Source organism: Protopterus annectens, chromosome 3.part0 (assembly GCF_019279795.1).
Source record: "Protopterus annectens isolate FY-2018-M chromosome 3.part0, PAN1.0, whole genome shotgun sequence".
NCBI lineage: Eukaryota > Metazoa > Chordata > Ceratodontiformes > Protopteridae > Protopterus > Protopterus annectens.
The window spans coordinates 308,033,071-308,049,539 of record NC_056731.1 but is presented as its reverse complement, the minus strand read 5'-3'; the positions used below and the strand labels follow the sequence as shown (position 1 = coordinate 308,049,539).

Here is a 16,469-nt window from a genome sequence, read left to right as displayed (position 1 = left end):
TACCACAATCATCTTGGCTCAGCAGGATCTATCAAAATTATTCTGACCATTTTGTGTTTTGATTAGTGTAATACCTTGTGGAGTAGAGGCAAATGAGGGGAGACATGAAAAAAGAGACATTTTTCTTTGAAACTGTCTTGTAAAACATAAGGAAAAAAGGCGTGAAATGATTGTTGTGGTGTGCAGTTAATAGCTCTACTTATTGGAGACCTCATATCTGTATGACATCTGGGGAATTTACAGTTTGCCAGTTTGGTATGATCAGCATTTGTGTGGAGTTCCAGAAAAAAGCTTCTGAAGTAAATCAATCTCACCTGAATTAATTATCACTGGCACCTTCTATAGATATTTAATGACTAGTTTAAGGTAATTGTCTCTATTATATGGTCTTCCTCAGCAGGCTAGAGAAGGTGAATGATATCAGAGGTAATGAAAAAGATCAGCAACTCAGATGCAATGGTGTTTGGGTCCCCAAGGAATGACATTTAATTCTAAACTGGACAAATTAATGTTCCTAATAGCTCAGATCTTAGAGGACACTAGGATCATACAGTAAGAGAATGGCAGCTTCAAGCAAGTCCCAGAGACTTTTTAAGAAACAGCAGTTAATGATCAAGCAACATGTATCCAGGAGTGTTTAGTTGCTGTAGCAGACAAGCAGCAAAACATCGGGGAACTCTTCACACAAATAAAGACATGGTTGGAACAACCTGCATTTTGTTAGGGTTAAAGGAAAGTAATAAGTGTAGCAACTCTTGTGAGTTCTTGGAAGAAAGGTTAATGAATTCATTCAAAATCAGTCCTTCCTAACCCACTGTAATCGAAAGATAACACAGCATGTTAAAACCCTCCAGGGGAGATGGGGCTCCATCCAGGCAAATGCTCTTTAGACTGATGAATGAGCTGAACAAAATATGTCTCATTAAAAGCAGCCAAGAAGGGGAAAACGTTCACATTATGCAATAGCCAAGTCAAACTTTTCCAAGATTTTGTCCCGGGGATGCTTAAGCTAAGGATATCATTTGTTACTATTCTGTCATTATTGTATAAAAATGGTATTACTATTCTGTTCAAGTATCCAGCTATGTTGATAGTTAGATAGAAAAGGTTAGTCATACTTTCACCTGCCCTGAGTCACAGATGCAGTTTCTCTAAGCCAAGCTGATGTTTGGGGCAGTTATTAATGGGTGTCTAGTGTGGCTGCAGATGATGCACCAATTCACATATAGCCACAGCATGGTGAAAAATAAAATCAAGAGGCTGGGGAACTTTGCTGCATTACCAGTTACAACAGTGTTCAACTTCACATTCCCACTACCACAGATAATATGGAGAAGACTCCCATGAACCACAGTAACTTGTCAAGAAAGTCTAAAGTTAACAACTCTTTCTCAAAAATTAATCACTTGGAGTAATTATAAGTGGAAGAAATACCAATGGAGGTCATGGATATGTCAGAATAAGATCCTAGTACAGACAGCCAGAGATCCTTCTCCCAGCTGCAAATCTCTTTAGTTAAATGGTTCAAAAAATTTATGAATCAACGGTATCTATTCACTAAACCTACCAATAATGATTTAAAAAAAGATTTGACATGTAATACACTGGTCTAAATATGTGCTAACTGTTGTTTGTTGGTATTCCCCCAGTTTATGAGACCACACATTTTCAGATCTGATTATTTTTTGTGCAGGCAGCAGCTCAGATAACTCGAGTGGCAACATTTTTCATGGTTCACAAGCAGGCTTGCTTCTTCCTACGATATTTCTATAGTGTAACAGCAAACTGCTATAAACTGTCCCTCTGTTTTTTTTTCTGTTGCATAGGCTGGATGTTATTGTTCTAGTTTTCCAACTGCCCAGGATTACATTAAAATATTTGTCTATTGTAATGACACTTGCTTGTTTTTTATTAGTTATTTGCCTTTGCACAGTTATTTGTATTTTGCTGCCTGTTAAATTTACTATGGCTAAGTGCTGTTCCATAAATGTACTGGGTCTGACTTCCCTTTTTCAGTGGAAAGCAGTGAATAAATGGATAAGCAAAACTAATAATGATATCATTTTTTTTTGTAAGTAATGTGAGTTGGCAAAATGGCATATAAGAATACTGAGTAAATTCAGGGATCAGAATCAGAAATTCTGACAGGAGTAAAGGCATAACTGGATTGGAGCCTCAGAAGGTGGCAGATAAAGAAGTTAATTGACTTCTGGAATACTTGTGACTCCAGAGTACCCCAGATGAACTACAGTATATTGAGTTCAGTGACCAAAAGAAAAAAGAACCCGATTTTTTGCCAAGCATTTCGGAAATTTGGACACACTAGGAGGGGAGGGGTGTATGACAGCAGGTGACTTTATTGCTACTTCTGACTCCCTAAGAAACATGATTTTCCCAGTTTCAGAATAGCACACTACATCTTGGAATGTTTTCAAGGAGGGAGGACAGAATTTGTCCTTGCTTGATAAATCGAAGTATACCTTTATCATCCCAGGTTGGGGTTCTACTAACAGACTGAACTATTTCTTTGATTTATATGAATTTACACACTTCTTTAGTTATTGACAGCATCATTCCTATCCCTTTCACAGATGACAAACTAATTACCCTCTCAATACAGCAACGGGATTCTCAGTACAGACCCTGGAGGTTAGATATTCTGATTCTGTAGGATATGGATGTGTGATCTGGAATATATGGGAGTGATAGCCATTACTGGGGCATGAATCCTCTATGAAACTTCATGATGCTGATGTGGTGGGAGTCATTCTTATTAGAACACACAATGGTGTGTAGATATGCTAAAGCAATTTATTTAAAGAAGCTGTTGAACACAAGCATTTGAAAAGGTCTGTTAGTGGGTTTGTCAAATAGATAATAGATCATGTGATTAGTGCTAAGAAATTCAAAGAACTTGAGGTGTGGGAAGGAACTAGATAGGGCAGAAAATTATTGTAGTTAAGAGGTGAAGTATAAAGCAAGTTCAACTTTTTTCTTACCCTCTTCATAGCATGCTCCAATGGGACAGAAGGGAGAACAAGCTTATGAAATCATACACTCCACATGGCAAAAGATGGTTTCTAAAATCTTTAATCAATCATCTCAGGCAATGGTATACATTATAATTGTTAGCCCTTAAAAATAAGTTAAGGTGATAGCTCCTTATAGTATGTTGGGATCAGCTGTTCCCATTTGGGGATGTCCCCTCATAAGAGAAGATGGGGGTTGCACTTACAGACCATGAATGGCAGCACAAGGGAATTAAATGGATCTATGACTTAGAACAATCAGCAGAAAGCAAATGTTTTTTTTTCCTGTTTAACACTTTAAGGACAGATGGAAGTTTAGCAACAACTTTGTCTTAAAATATTTAAGAATTAAATATATTTTATGGAGGTCCCAATTTTCAAACTGGGGGCATAAGCCACATTTCCTGTTGCCCAATTCTCTTAACAAAACTCTTGGGAATTAAGGATGTGGTAAAGCCTTTGAAAGCCTCAGTGCTTTATGCGGCTATAATCAGCAGCAAGATAATAAGACCAAACTTGGGGTAAGTTCACTAATGTCCCAAATGAATATTGTCAGCACTCCTGTGTCAACCTAGTTACATTTGTCCCATATTAGGAAACTCAGGGATTGCCACTATATATTTGAAAAAAAGTTTTATTCTTGCATTTTAAAATAATGTATAGAAACGGAGCAACCACGCAGTAAACAGAGCATAAAATCATTATTAACACTAAAATTGGTAAGCGCTTTCTTTGAAACAGTCACCAAAGCCGTGGACGAGGGTAAGGCAGTCCACACAGCCTATCTTGACCTCGCCAAGGCTTTCAACACCATCCCCCATTCTGTCATCATAAATAAACTCACCAAGCTGGGTATAAATCTGTACATCACAAGATCGCCAACTGGCTCAGAGACAGAACCCACATAGTAAAAATTGCGGACTTCAAATCTGGCTCCAAACCTGTGACAAGTGGAGTACCACAGGGTTTAGTCTTGGGTCCCCTCCTGTTTGGGATCTACTTCTCTGAAGTACAAGCCAACACAGAGAGCCTCTGGCTGACAAAGTTCACAGATGACTGCAAATTGGGTGCCATAGTCGAGTTCCCAATAGACCTGGACATCCTGAAAAAGGGCCTCACTGAGACTGATGCCTGTGTCAGAGCCATGGCCTCAAGCTCAATGCCAAAAAAAATGCATTCTCATCCCCTTTGGCAAAAACCCTGTACCCATGGACTACCACATAGGCAGCAGCCCACTTAACACAGAAGGTGTGATAAGAGACCTCGGGTTTCTAGTGGACAGTAACCTCTCCTTTGATAATCACATCACCACAGTAGTCAGGAAATCCTTCTAGGTAGTACACCTCATCATAAAAGGGTTCTCATCCAGGAAAAAATAAGTCATTGTCCCCCTCTACTCAGCTCTCAAGAAGTCTGAAATCATAACCCAATGACTACTTCCTGGGAATCAATGGCTAACAGCTGCAAAAACATTAGACTAGCAAGCACTGCTGTTGGCTCAAGCATATGGGCACTGAGTGATTATTTCTAGCAAGGCCACTGTTCAAATTGACTATAGGTTACTTAACGAAGGCAGCAGGCATGAAGTTGCTGATAAAATGTGCAAAAGTTACTGATAAAGCTGTCCTATTACAGAATCTTGTACCTCATGAAAAAAATGTGGCCAGGGCAAAGTAGGTGTGTACTGAACAACACTCAGAAAGGAATACAGCTGTCTATTACATAATCTTGTATCTCATGAGAAAAATATGGCCAGGACAAAGAAGATGGGCACTGAACAACACTCACAAAGGAATACATCTCTCCAAAGTATGAGTTATTTCAGCTGGAGGTACTAGAGAGGTCCCACTGTTAAAATGAATGCAAAATGGCATGCTTGAGAAATGTTTCCAGAAAACATCAAAAACATTACTCTGTGCATAATTTCTGCCTAATATACAGTTATATGAATTACATACTTGCTACATGTTAATATATAGCTTTCAGCAGATCTGACATTACATCCTGGCTGTTTTGTTTTCTCTCAGTTTCCCATCTTTGTTTAACTGTTCAGTTCATACAGCACCATCTTGTTGTATTTTCTGTAATAAAGCTTATGTTAACAAATAAGAAGGGGATTAAGGCAGAATTCTATTTATAATAGTGGTTTTCCTCACACTATAAACATTTAAATGTCTGTAGCACTGAATCCCAAACACATTAGCATTCTCACGTGTTACTGAGCTGGGTCTAAAAACAGAATGCTGGACTATATACCTTTCATGCGATGGAAAACAGCTGTCTGACACACATGAAAATCAGCAACATACCTTTTCTTCATAGAATCTTTTCCTTAATGTTTTATCCTTTGGGGGTACCGTTTTTCTCAAGTGCCTGTACCATTTACGAACAATATAGCCACGCCACAAGGCCTGAATTCTGTGACAAAAATATTAAGTATGAAATAAAGTCACATTTTTTGATTTATAGCTTTATTGCTGGGTTTAGATTCTTTAAAGAAGACAGCCATAAACAGGAATATCTTCCTTAACACATTTTATCAGTGATCTCTAATGATGGCTTGTATCTGTATCCTTTTCATTTCTGAATAACTGTCATGGATGTAAATTTACATAAATATTTCAGAACTGACACAATGGCTGCATTCTGTGAATTGATCAATGCTGTGACATGACTTACAGATATGCAAATTATTTCACTTATTAAATCTTCAGTCATGAATTAACATGGATTACATTGACTACAGTCTAAACATAACAATAATAAAATGCAGATGATGTTTCTGTGTTTGCCCATACCTTACTTGGATAGAAGGAAGTTTCTCTGTTCACTGTGAGAGAGGGAGCTTTGAGCAGCCTATCTGTCCCTGGAGGAGTTGTTTCAGCCCAGAAATTAGTAGTTTATTGGCCATTTTGGGCTAATTTCTATCTCTTTCGTTTCCCTGCTATAAAACCTGCCTTTTCAAAGTTTTTGTGCTTGTATACAGCTCAGCAAGCTCCTTCCTGGTGCCTTGCAGAGTTCTACAGCAGCAGAGAGACAAAAGAGAGACTTTGGAGTGATTAAGTATAATTTTTCTACATTTTCTTGCTGCCTTTAGCTAATGCCGCCTAAAACATAGATTTTCTAGAGTTTCTGTGATTTAAAATGCTTGTTTCAGCTACATATTGTACTTATTTTACTGCCTGCACTTTAACAAAGTTGTTTTTGTGTTTAAATTACCTGTTTAACTGTTGTAGGCTACACACTCAAGTGTGATAGCCATTTCTGTGCATTTAAAGTGTTTTTTGATTGTATCTGCTTTATTTTCTGAAAAAAAAACAAAACAAAAAAAAGCAAAAATACTTGTTTTCTCGCCTTTCTAAGCTAGTACAGTCCAGTTTTCAGGTTAGTGCTGAATTCAGGGCTATGTTACAGGTTTCTGTGTTTGCCCATACCTTACTTGGATAGAAGGAAGTTTCTCTGTAAACTGTGAGAGGGTAACTTTAAGCATCCTATCTGCCCTGGAGGAGTGGTTTCAGCCCAGAAATTAGTAGTTTATTGGCCATTTTGGGCTAATTTCTATCTCTTTCATTTCCCTGATATAAAACCCGCATTTGCACGCCGGGCAGCGCCGGTTAGCTAGGGTATAACTATTCCTGGCTCCACAAAGTCTACTCTTCACTTTTTCTCTTGAAACTAGACAAACATTTAACTTAAGCACTCAAACCATTCACTTTTCATCCCAGCACTTGCTCAAAACTCATAGCAAGCACTAATAAACCTTAGCACTAGATCCCCCCTATACTGTAGGGAAAGGACAAGGCTCTCTATTCGACCTTACCAGCCAATCAGTAAAACAGTTCCCTGTACCTATCCAGGCATGTCCAAAGGGCAGTTTCAGGTGTACTCTCTGGTCCAACTGGTGAATCTGGGCATTTTGAGGCAATGTTACATTTGCCGCATGTACACAGACAACCCTCTCCTCCTACCACCAAACACTAATACATGCGAGAGATGCAATTATACAGCCAGACTGGAGGCTAAGCTCTCTCAACCCAAGACTGGACCAGGCAGTCAAGAGGAGAAGGGAATTACTTACATCACATCACCAGTCTCACACAGACCTATGAAACCACCATCGGCAAAAAACACACATAAATACACGAAAACATACTCGGAGGCTCTAAATAAAAATCTGCGAAAGCAACAGAGACCTCCAAAGCAGACATCCAAGCAACTTCCACCCCCCCAAGACAAACCATGAAACACATACTTCACAAAACCAGTGTGCCATGCAATCACAGCCCTTATGGCAAAATAACATACCCAACACACTAATAATAGGTGACTCTATAGTCAAGCACACTGATGTCCCACTCACTAGGCTGAACAAGGAGAAGGTTGTTGTTAGCTGCCTGTCAGGTGCCAGGATCCACCACATAACAAGCACTCAGGTCACTCCAGAACAAGTACAAATATGACTCTGTCATTGTCCATGCTGGTGTGAATGACCTGAGCCGTACCTCCCTGGACTACATGAAAAGAGACATGGAGGAGCTGTCTGATCACATAGCCCAGGCCGATATGACCCTGAGTAGCATCCTGCCCTCACCAAGAATGATACCACGGTATAGAGAAAAAATTATCAATTTCAACAATTGGCTAAGCTTCTGGTGTCATTCAAAGGGGATCCAGTGTCTGTCAGCCTGGGATGACATGCTCGACAAGCCACGCTGCTTCACTAGAGATGGCTTGCACCTGTCACCCTTAGGCTTTCAAATACTGGCCAAAGCTCTTGCCACCCCCATAGTGCCTTTTTTAGGCAGGGCTCAAAAGACAATCCCACCGCCATAAATAGCACAAGTAACAAAACACTGAGGGTAATGCTACTCAATGCCAGAAGTCAAAATGCATGCACTCGAGGCACTCCTCAGTATGGGGAAAATCGATATATGTGCAGTAACAGAAACCTGGTTTAAGATTCCAGAGAGCACCCCAGCACTACCAGGCTACAACTCATACTATACATTTCTGCCACAAAACCCAGACCGAAATACAAAAGGCGGGGGCATATCCACATTCATCAAGGATACCCACACCTGCAGGTTAGTGGCACAGCACGATGCTTCAGAGATCATCCATGTGCAACTAACAATGAGCAAAACTGCTATTCAAATTGTAGCTTGCTACAGATCACCCACCATGTCCCAGGACCCCCATTCCGCATTCCTGGAAACACTGGGAAATGTAAAGTCCTACCAAACACCCTGATAGTGGGTGATTTCAATTACCCAAACATTAACTGGGAGAACTACTCCACTACAAACTCCCTTGCCCAACATTTCCTAGACTTTATAAACTCAAACGCCCTGGATCAACTGGTCAACACCCCAACCAGACGTGACAACATATTGGACCTGGTCATTACCAACATGGGCGACCGATGTTCCACACCAGAGGTCAACCCCTCGCTGGTTAGATCTGACCATAAACTAATCACTCTGGATATCCACATTTCTCCACCACGCCCGGTCAAAAAAACCACCATGAAAAACTTTTCAAAAGCAAACTTCACGTTACTTAAGACCGAGGTGGGAAGTTTCAAAGCCCCCATGCTAAAGGATAACTTTGTCCAAGCTGCAAAATCCTTTACTAATGCACTCTACAGGCACCTACAAAAATGCATGTATTGTGCTATCCCAAGCAAAACCAAGACTCACTCCTCCAAGAAAAGGTAACCAGTCTGGTGGACCTCTGCCATAAATAAGCTATACATTTGGAGGAGGAAACTAGTACAGAAAAGAGTAAAATCCCAAGAAGGGAAGACATCCATGATCAATATCAGCAAGAAACTACATTCCTTCATAAAATCATCCAAGACTAGCTTCTAAAGAAAAATTGCCATGGACTCCAAAGATAACCACAAGGCATTCTTTAGCTATGTCAAGAATCTAAGTGGCAATTCTCAGGTCTGCTCAGAGTTAGTGCAGAATGGCACAAAATACACTGAACCGACCGATATGGCCAACATCCTAGCAGACAGGTTCAGTGCAAACTTCACCCCCCTCTCACCCCCAAAAGGGCCCATAACTATACCAGAAGAATGTAGTGTCCCTGAAATCATAGACACTCAGGTTAAAACAGCCCTCTCCAAAGCCAAAAACACAGCATCAGTGGGACCACATGGTGTCCCAGGCAGTGTCCTACACATGCTCAAAGATGAACTAACCCCTCACCTAAACACACTGTTTAAACTCAGCCTCTCCACAGACTACGTGCCCACAGAGTGGTGTACAGCAATGGTTATTCCGCTCCACAAAGATGGAGCCACAACAGACCCTGGGAACTGTCACCCCATAAGCCTGACTAGCTTGGTCTGCAAAGCTATGGAGCGCATCATCATGGATCTCATTAACAGAGACATTGGGAACCTCCAAACACTGGACCCTACCCAGTTCGGCTTTGTTAAGGGCAGATCATGCCTCCTAAACCTGGTGGACTTCTTTGAGACAGTTACTAAGGCTATAGACGAGGGAAAGGTGGTCCACACAGCCTAGCTAGACCTCGCAAAGGCCTTTGACACTATTCCCCATTCAGGTATTATAGACAAGCTCACCAGCCTGAACATAAACCCCTATATCACGAGATGGGTTGCCAACTGGCTCACAGACAGAACCTACATGGTAAGAGTTGCAGGAGCTAGGTCTGACTCTAAACCGGTTACAAGTGGCATTCCCCAGGGCTCAGTCCTAGGACCCCTCCTTTTTGGCATATACTTCTCAGAGGTACAGGTAAGCACAGGAGGACTACGGCTGACCAAGCTTTCAGACAACTGCAAACTAGGGGCTATAACTGACTTTCCGGCTGACACAGATATCCTCCTAAAGGGTCTCACTGAAACAGATACCTGGTATCAAAACCATGGCCTCAAGCTAAATGCCAAAAAGTACATAGTCATCCCCTTTGAAAAAAACAAAGTACCCACAAACTACCACATGGGTGGTAGCCCCCTAAATACAGAAGACGTAATAAGGGATCTAGGGACCCAAGTAGATAGTAACCTCTCCTTTGATCATCACATTGCCAAAGTGGTTAGAAAATCCTTCTATGTGGCCCACCTAATCACAAAAGGGTTTGCATCCAGATCGAAAGAGGTTATTGGGCCCCTCTATGCATCACTCATCAGACCCGTCATAGAGCACAACACCACATTTGGGATGCACCTTACAAGACACCTGCAACAACTGGAAAGACCACAGAAGTACCTCAGCAAAAGGGTCACTGGCCTCAAGAATATGCCCAATGCAGCTTGACTGAAGAAACTCCAGCTGTACTCAGTTGCATACCGCCTACTCAGAGGTGATCTCTGCCTGACATACAAGGCCATGTCCAACCCAGAATTGTTGGACATTCTCCACTAAAGAAAACCATACCCCCTCGAGCCACATGCTCTAGAGATCTAAACCTCACCACAGCAATAAATAGGACATGCTGGAGGGATAAATTCCTGTCCCAGAGACTTCCTATGCTCTGGAACAAGATTCCAATCTACATTAGGCAGAGCTCCTCGCTAACTCTCTTCAAGAGAAACCTTGACGAGTGGATGGGAAACAGAAAGTTTACCCCGGGAATCACTTTAATGGCTCTAATGGACAGAGGCACAGGGAACTAATCTAAGGGGGTGGTGAAAGCCAACTCATTCCGGCTAGGCTTATAAATGCCTTCGGGCAGATAGCCTAGTACCTACCTTTGAACCTATGAACCTATGAACATGCAAAGTTATATACTAAAAGGGTACTTTATGACAGTACCATGCAGTAAAAAAAGATTGTAAAAAATAAAGGATTAGACAATTTTGTATATGTGATAAGAATAATACCATAATAGTGACCTAGACAATGATACTTGAAAGACACTGTTAGAGGTGAACAGTTCAAAATTAAAGTATTTATGCAAATGAAACTCAGAGATAAGTACAAATAAGCAAATCTACTACTAAAACTGGAGTAGTGCAGTAAAGTGCTGGAGTAAAATGCAACCAGTACATGATGTACAGCTATACCAGTGTCCACTCAAAGATGCAACCACAGCTGTCATGTGCAAAAACATTCAAAATGGGGGCAGTAACAGATGAATAGTAGGTTAACAGCCATGAAGGGCCATTTAAAGCGGGTCTACTTTAATTAAATGAAAGCGGAATCTGTCGAATACGAATCCATCGACACGTAAACAGCGAAACGCGGAAACATCGAATGCACTAAATAGCAAATTTGGAAATGTCGAATTGTCATAGTTGGCGGTATAGATCCGTAAGGTAAGTGTGCGATAGTTACGGACCTTAGGGTTAGGGTGTGGGTTAAGGTAAGTGCATAGATAGGTAATGTATGTAAGGTTTAGTGTAGGGTTTTGTTAAGTGTATGTGTGTGGAATATTTACTTTGTGTGGTTATAGTTCTGTAGGGTAAGTGTGCGGTAGTTACGGACCTTAGGGTTAGGGAGGGGTTAAGGATAATGCATGGATAGTTGTGTATGTGGGGTTTAGTGTAGGGTTACAAGTGGGATTTTGGTGCTTTAATTTAGGGTTAGTAGTAGGGTTTTGGTTAGTGTATGTATGTGTTTTTTGTTGTTGTGTTTGCGTAGGTAGTATGTTACGGGCGGTGGGGTTGGCCGACTATTGCGGTTTCAATGTTTAAGTTTCGCGGTTTTGTGTGTTTGACGTTATCACATTTCGCTGTTTATGTGTCAACGGATTCGTATTCGATGGATTCTGCTTTCGTTTAATTAAAGTAGACCCATTTAAAGCCCAGCCAATAGCCCAGTCTCAGATTCAAATCCTGTGCCTTGTGTCTATGGGGTGAAGACATTAACCATTATGCCAAACTCACATCTTAAAGAACAAGCAGAGGCCTTGATGAACTCATGACCACTAGTTTACTAGACCAGTGTTCTAACCCCTAAGCTACAAGGCCACATTTGTATTTGTATTTCTTTACTAGGGTAGAGCACTCATCTTCATGGACCATTTTCGGATTCAGCCTGGGATTTTAGCGTGATTAAGTGACTTGCTCAGAGTCACACAGTTAGGCAATGGAGGCTGACAGAATAAAACCCTGTACCACTAAATCACAGGAAACAGCTTGCTAGCAGCTTCTTAATCCTCTCTGTCAACTGCCAGGTGCAAATCACTTGTGTACACAACATTCACACCTTACTACCACAGCCATCATGTGCAAAAACATTCAAAATGAGGGAATTCACTTGTTTACACACCATTCATAACCTACTACCAAGGACAGATATGCCATACAAATGCTGTCAGTATGCACAATTTAAGGAGTCAGATTATGGAAAAGCAAGCACACTAAAACTCAGTTGGCTGTATACAAACAATGCAACCAAAGTCTGTGCTAGGTACCCAGAAAACAAAATTTATGTACATAACTTTTGCATCTGATGTTGTCTTTTTCACCCATTCCTTAACCTTTGGGACATAGTTCCAGCTAGTATGAACCCAGGATGGTCTTATGGAAGGATATTTCAGAGTACAGCAGGATCAAATGTTGTCTTGTTCCAAGAAAGGATATCCAACTTGTAATGAGTTATGAAGGTATGAGCATTGGATCAAGTAGTTGCAACACAAATGTCATCTACAGAAGTTCTGGATAAGAAAGTGGAGGAAGTGGAAATTGACCTTGAGGAATGAACTCATTATGGTCTTAGTAAAGACACACCTTTATGTTTACAAACATAAGAAATACCTTCAGTGAGCCATCGTGTTAATGTTAACATTAGATACAGATTGTCCCAGCTTAGCTTTTGAAAATGAAATAAACAACTGGTCCAATTTCCTGAGAGTTTTGTTTTATGGAGATAAATTTTCAGCTGTATGTGTACATCAAAGAAATGAAGAGTATATTCTCCTTTATTGGTGAATTTTGGAAAGAATACTGGTAGATTAATGGACTGGTTAAGGGTGAATTCAGGAGTTACTGGTTAAGGGTGAATTCATAAGCTACTTTCAGATGAAAGGAAGAGTTGGCAATAATAGAAACCCTGTCATTATGAGAAATGATATAAGGTGGTCGGCAAGATAAAGCTTGAAGTTTTAAAACTCTTCTACCAGATGTAATGGCAAACAGAAAAATGACTTTCCAGAAAATAAAAAATTAAATCAGCTTTTGCTGTGGGTTCAAGGAGACACTGAATTATGGCCTGGAGAAGAATCGTCAAGCCTCAATAATGGGTGGGGTCCTTGATAGGTTGCCTGAGTAAAAATGTACCTTTCAGAAAGGCCTTGCATAACATAAGGGAGGGCAGGGACAAATGGTCTTTTCCTACATGAAAACTGGAGATTGCAGCTACCTGTACTTTATAAAGTAACTTGCTCCATTATGAAAAATGGAATACAGGAACTCTAAAATTGCTAGAATGGGTGATTTAAAGGGGTCTAGATTTCTCTTGTTAGCCCAGATACAGAACTGTTTCCATTTGCTCTTGTATATCTTCCTAGTGGAGTCTTTTTGAGAAGAAGTAAGGATGTGTAAAACGTGGGAAGAAAGCCTGAATTGTCTAGCCATCATTGGAAGTGGAGAAACCAAGCAGTCAAGCTGAAGGCTTGTATGTCTGGGTGAGGTAGCTGGAGGGATGTGAGAGAAGATTTGGATAGGGACCTAAGACCCAAGGAGGGTATATCAGATGAGATCAAGGGAATGGGAACCATACTTGGCAAGGCCAGAATGGAGCAATGAGGATCACCTTGTTCTTTGGTTGATAAGCTTCTGTAGAAACTTTGATATCAGAGGTGCGAGAGGGTAGGCATAAAAGTGACTGGGGGGCAATCATGGAGCAAAGCATCCCTCAGTTACTCTCCCTCTGCATTTGGAATTGTGGACAGAGGCAAAAAGGTGGCAGCATCCCTGGCCCCATTGGTAAAAAATCTGTTCCACCACTGACGGACTGACAGACCACTCATGAGGCATAAGTATAGAATTGCTCAGTCTGTCCTCTAAAACACTGGATGTCCTCAGAATGTGCATTGCTAAAGCGGGTGGAAGAGATTGCCCACTGCCACACTCTCATTGCCTCTTGACACAAGGGGTAAGAGTGGGATCCTCACTGTTTGTTGATGTATCAGCCCACTGACATGATGTCCTTTTGTATGGCAATTGTCCTCAAGAAAAGATGTCTTGAAATGCCTACAACACTAGAAGGATTGCCCTCATCTCTAGGATGCTGATGTGAAGGTTGGCCTCCAAGGGGGATCATGTGCCTTGGACTGTCTGACCCAGGTAATCCGCCCCCCCCCCTCCAACTGGGAAGCATCCATGGTCATCGTAGACTTGGGCAATGGAAGAAGAATGGGTGGCCCTGTGAAGCATCTTCTGTGTGAATCCATCAGGATACATAGTGTTGGCAGATCTTTGCGATTTGAATTGGAGATGTCATGGGGTGTTGATTTATAGACCACTCTACTGCTACAGTCCACTGTATTACTCTCATGTAGTATCTTGCTAAGGTAGAAGGGTTATGGAGGCTGCCATTGACCCCAAAAGGACTCCTCACTGGTAGTGACTGAAGAGATAGTATATTTGTCAAATGAAGCTGTAATTTGGACAATCTGGACTAAGGAAAATAACCTACTTGAGAAACTGTATATATTGTAAATGAACCTCTTTGAACTCCAGGGTTTGGGTAGGAAGGAGTTGAGATTTTTCATAGATAACTGTGACACCCAGGAGTAGACATAAATGCAGCAGGTAGTCTCTGGCATGTTTCAGTGGATGCCTGGTGGGAGATGGGAGGGGACAGTCGAGGTATGGAAACACTTGAAATCACAGCAATCTCAGGTGAGCTGCAACCACTGCCATACATTTGGTGAACACTTTGGGAGCTGTGGTGAGACCAAAATGCAGGGCTCTGAATTGAAGGTGACCGGATCCCAGCCATAAGTGAAGATATCTCCTGGATCATCTGTCTATTTTTATATGATAGTATGCATCTTGGAGATCTATCCAGTACATTCAATTGTCATTCCTTAAAACAGGGAGAATGGACTGAACCGTGGCTTAGGTTCAATATTGGCCTGAGGTCTCCCATCTTCTTTGGCACCAGAAAGACTCTTGAGTAAGCTCCAAGTCCCTGTTAGTCTGGTGGGACCTCTTGGATGACTCTTTTTCTTAGAAGATTTTCTATCTCTGAGGCTGCTTCCTTCTTCTGATGGGGTGATACATAGGGAATTTTTTGGTGGGTGAATGGGTGGGGGAAGAGAAAAGAGAGAATGCAATAACCTTTGGTAAGTATTCTCTGCAACCAGACATTTTTGGTGATGGGCTTTCGGGTGCAGAGATGAGCAACCCCTAATCCCTCCAGAGTTCAGCAGTTGGGCAACCATTTGGTGGCACTGGAAAGGCTTCTCAGTAAAGGGGACTTTGAACTCTTGGTTTTGCAGGGCCTCCCTGCTGCATGAGCAACATCTACCATTAGGGTTTCCTCCTCCCATGGAGGGATCTAGCTCCAGAGGAATGTTGAGAGAAGCCTTGTGCTTTCTGGAACCACATCTTTCTACCCCTTTTCTGGTTTCTTGAGAAGATCTTCTGAAGGGTAGAAAAAGGTACCCCTAAGGTAGATAGGGTTTTCTCATCTTGATCACACCTGAAGAGTATCTCATTCATTTTGGGTCCAAATAAGACAAAGCCATAAAAAGGTACATTGATGAAACATATTTTGTAGGGCTCTGCTATGTCACAAAGGTGCATCCAGGTGTGCCTCTTAATAGTGATGCCTGAACCTGCCACTCATGAAAAGCCCTATGTAGCATGGGAAATCAGCTGCATGGAGGCATCTGACAAGTACTGAAGAGTGGCCAGTTGTGAAGAAACAGTCTTTTTATCATTTGCCAATGTGGACCCTGAGACAGACTTGGTAAGTTCCTTAGTCAAATCCCCCTGGAACATTGTAAAATATGCCAGGTAATTCAGAGACCATAGGGCAAATGTCGCTGAGGCAAACATTTGCTTTCCAAATCCGTCCGTGGCAGTAGACTTCCTGTTAGGGAGGTGAATAGAGGGTCTTTCTTCAGTAAGTTCCTTTTTTGATGGACGTGGGAAGCACCATGGTGTCAACTGGTGGGCCCCTGCTCCAATGGGCAATGTCCTTGGGTGCAACTAGGTACTTGTCTGGCTTTCTAGGAATGAGTTCTGTCATATCCAGATCTTTCCAAGCCTGACAGTAAATGAGGTTCACCATTACGTCCACTGGGGGTACCACCCAGGACATAGCTGAGCTGGTTCGAAAAGCCTCAAGAAATGCCAACTCCTCCAGTCTTCTGTTAAGCACTTATGCTTTACGGAACTTCCCTGTGGGGATGATCTGAGGAGGACTCAGAAGTATGAGGAGAGTCCTGTAAAAGGACTGTGTCAAGACTAGAACAGACCTGCTGCCCCAATGAGATGAATGAGCAGAC

The 16,469-nt window shown here is 41.6% G+C and overlaps 1 protein-coding gene across 2 annotated transcripts in view; it reads right to left on the bottom strand.

Moving 5' to 3' along the window:
- Positions 1–16,469, bottom strand: part of RNF32 (ring finger protein 32) — a 1,105,278-nt gene that overhangs the window by 311,840 nt on the left and 776,969 nt on the right. For both annotated transcript variants that reach the window (XM_044064786.1, XM_044064787.1), the window contains exon 7: positions 5,339–5,447. In XM_044064786.1, the coding sequence (XP_043920721.1) occupies positions 5,339–5,447 (109 nt within the window). The remainder of the gene's footprint in view (positions 1–5,338; positions 5,448–16,469) is intronic.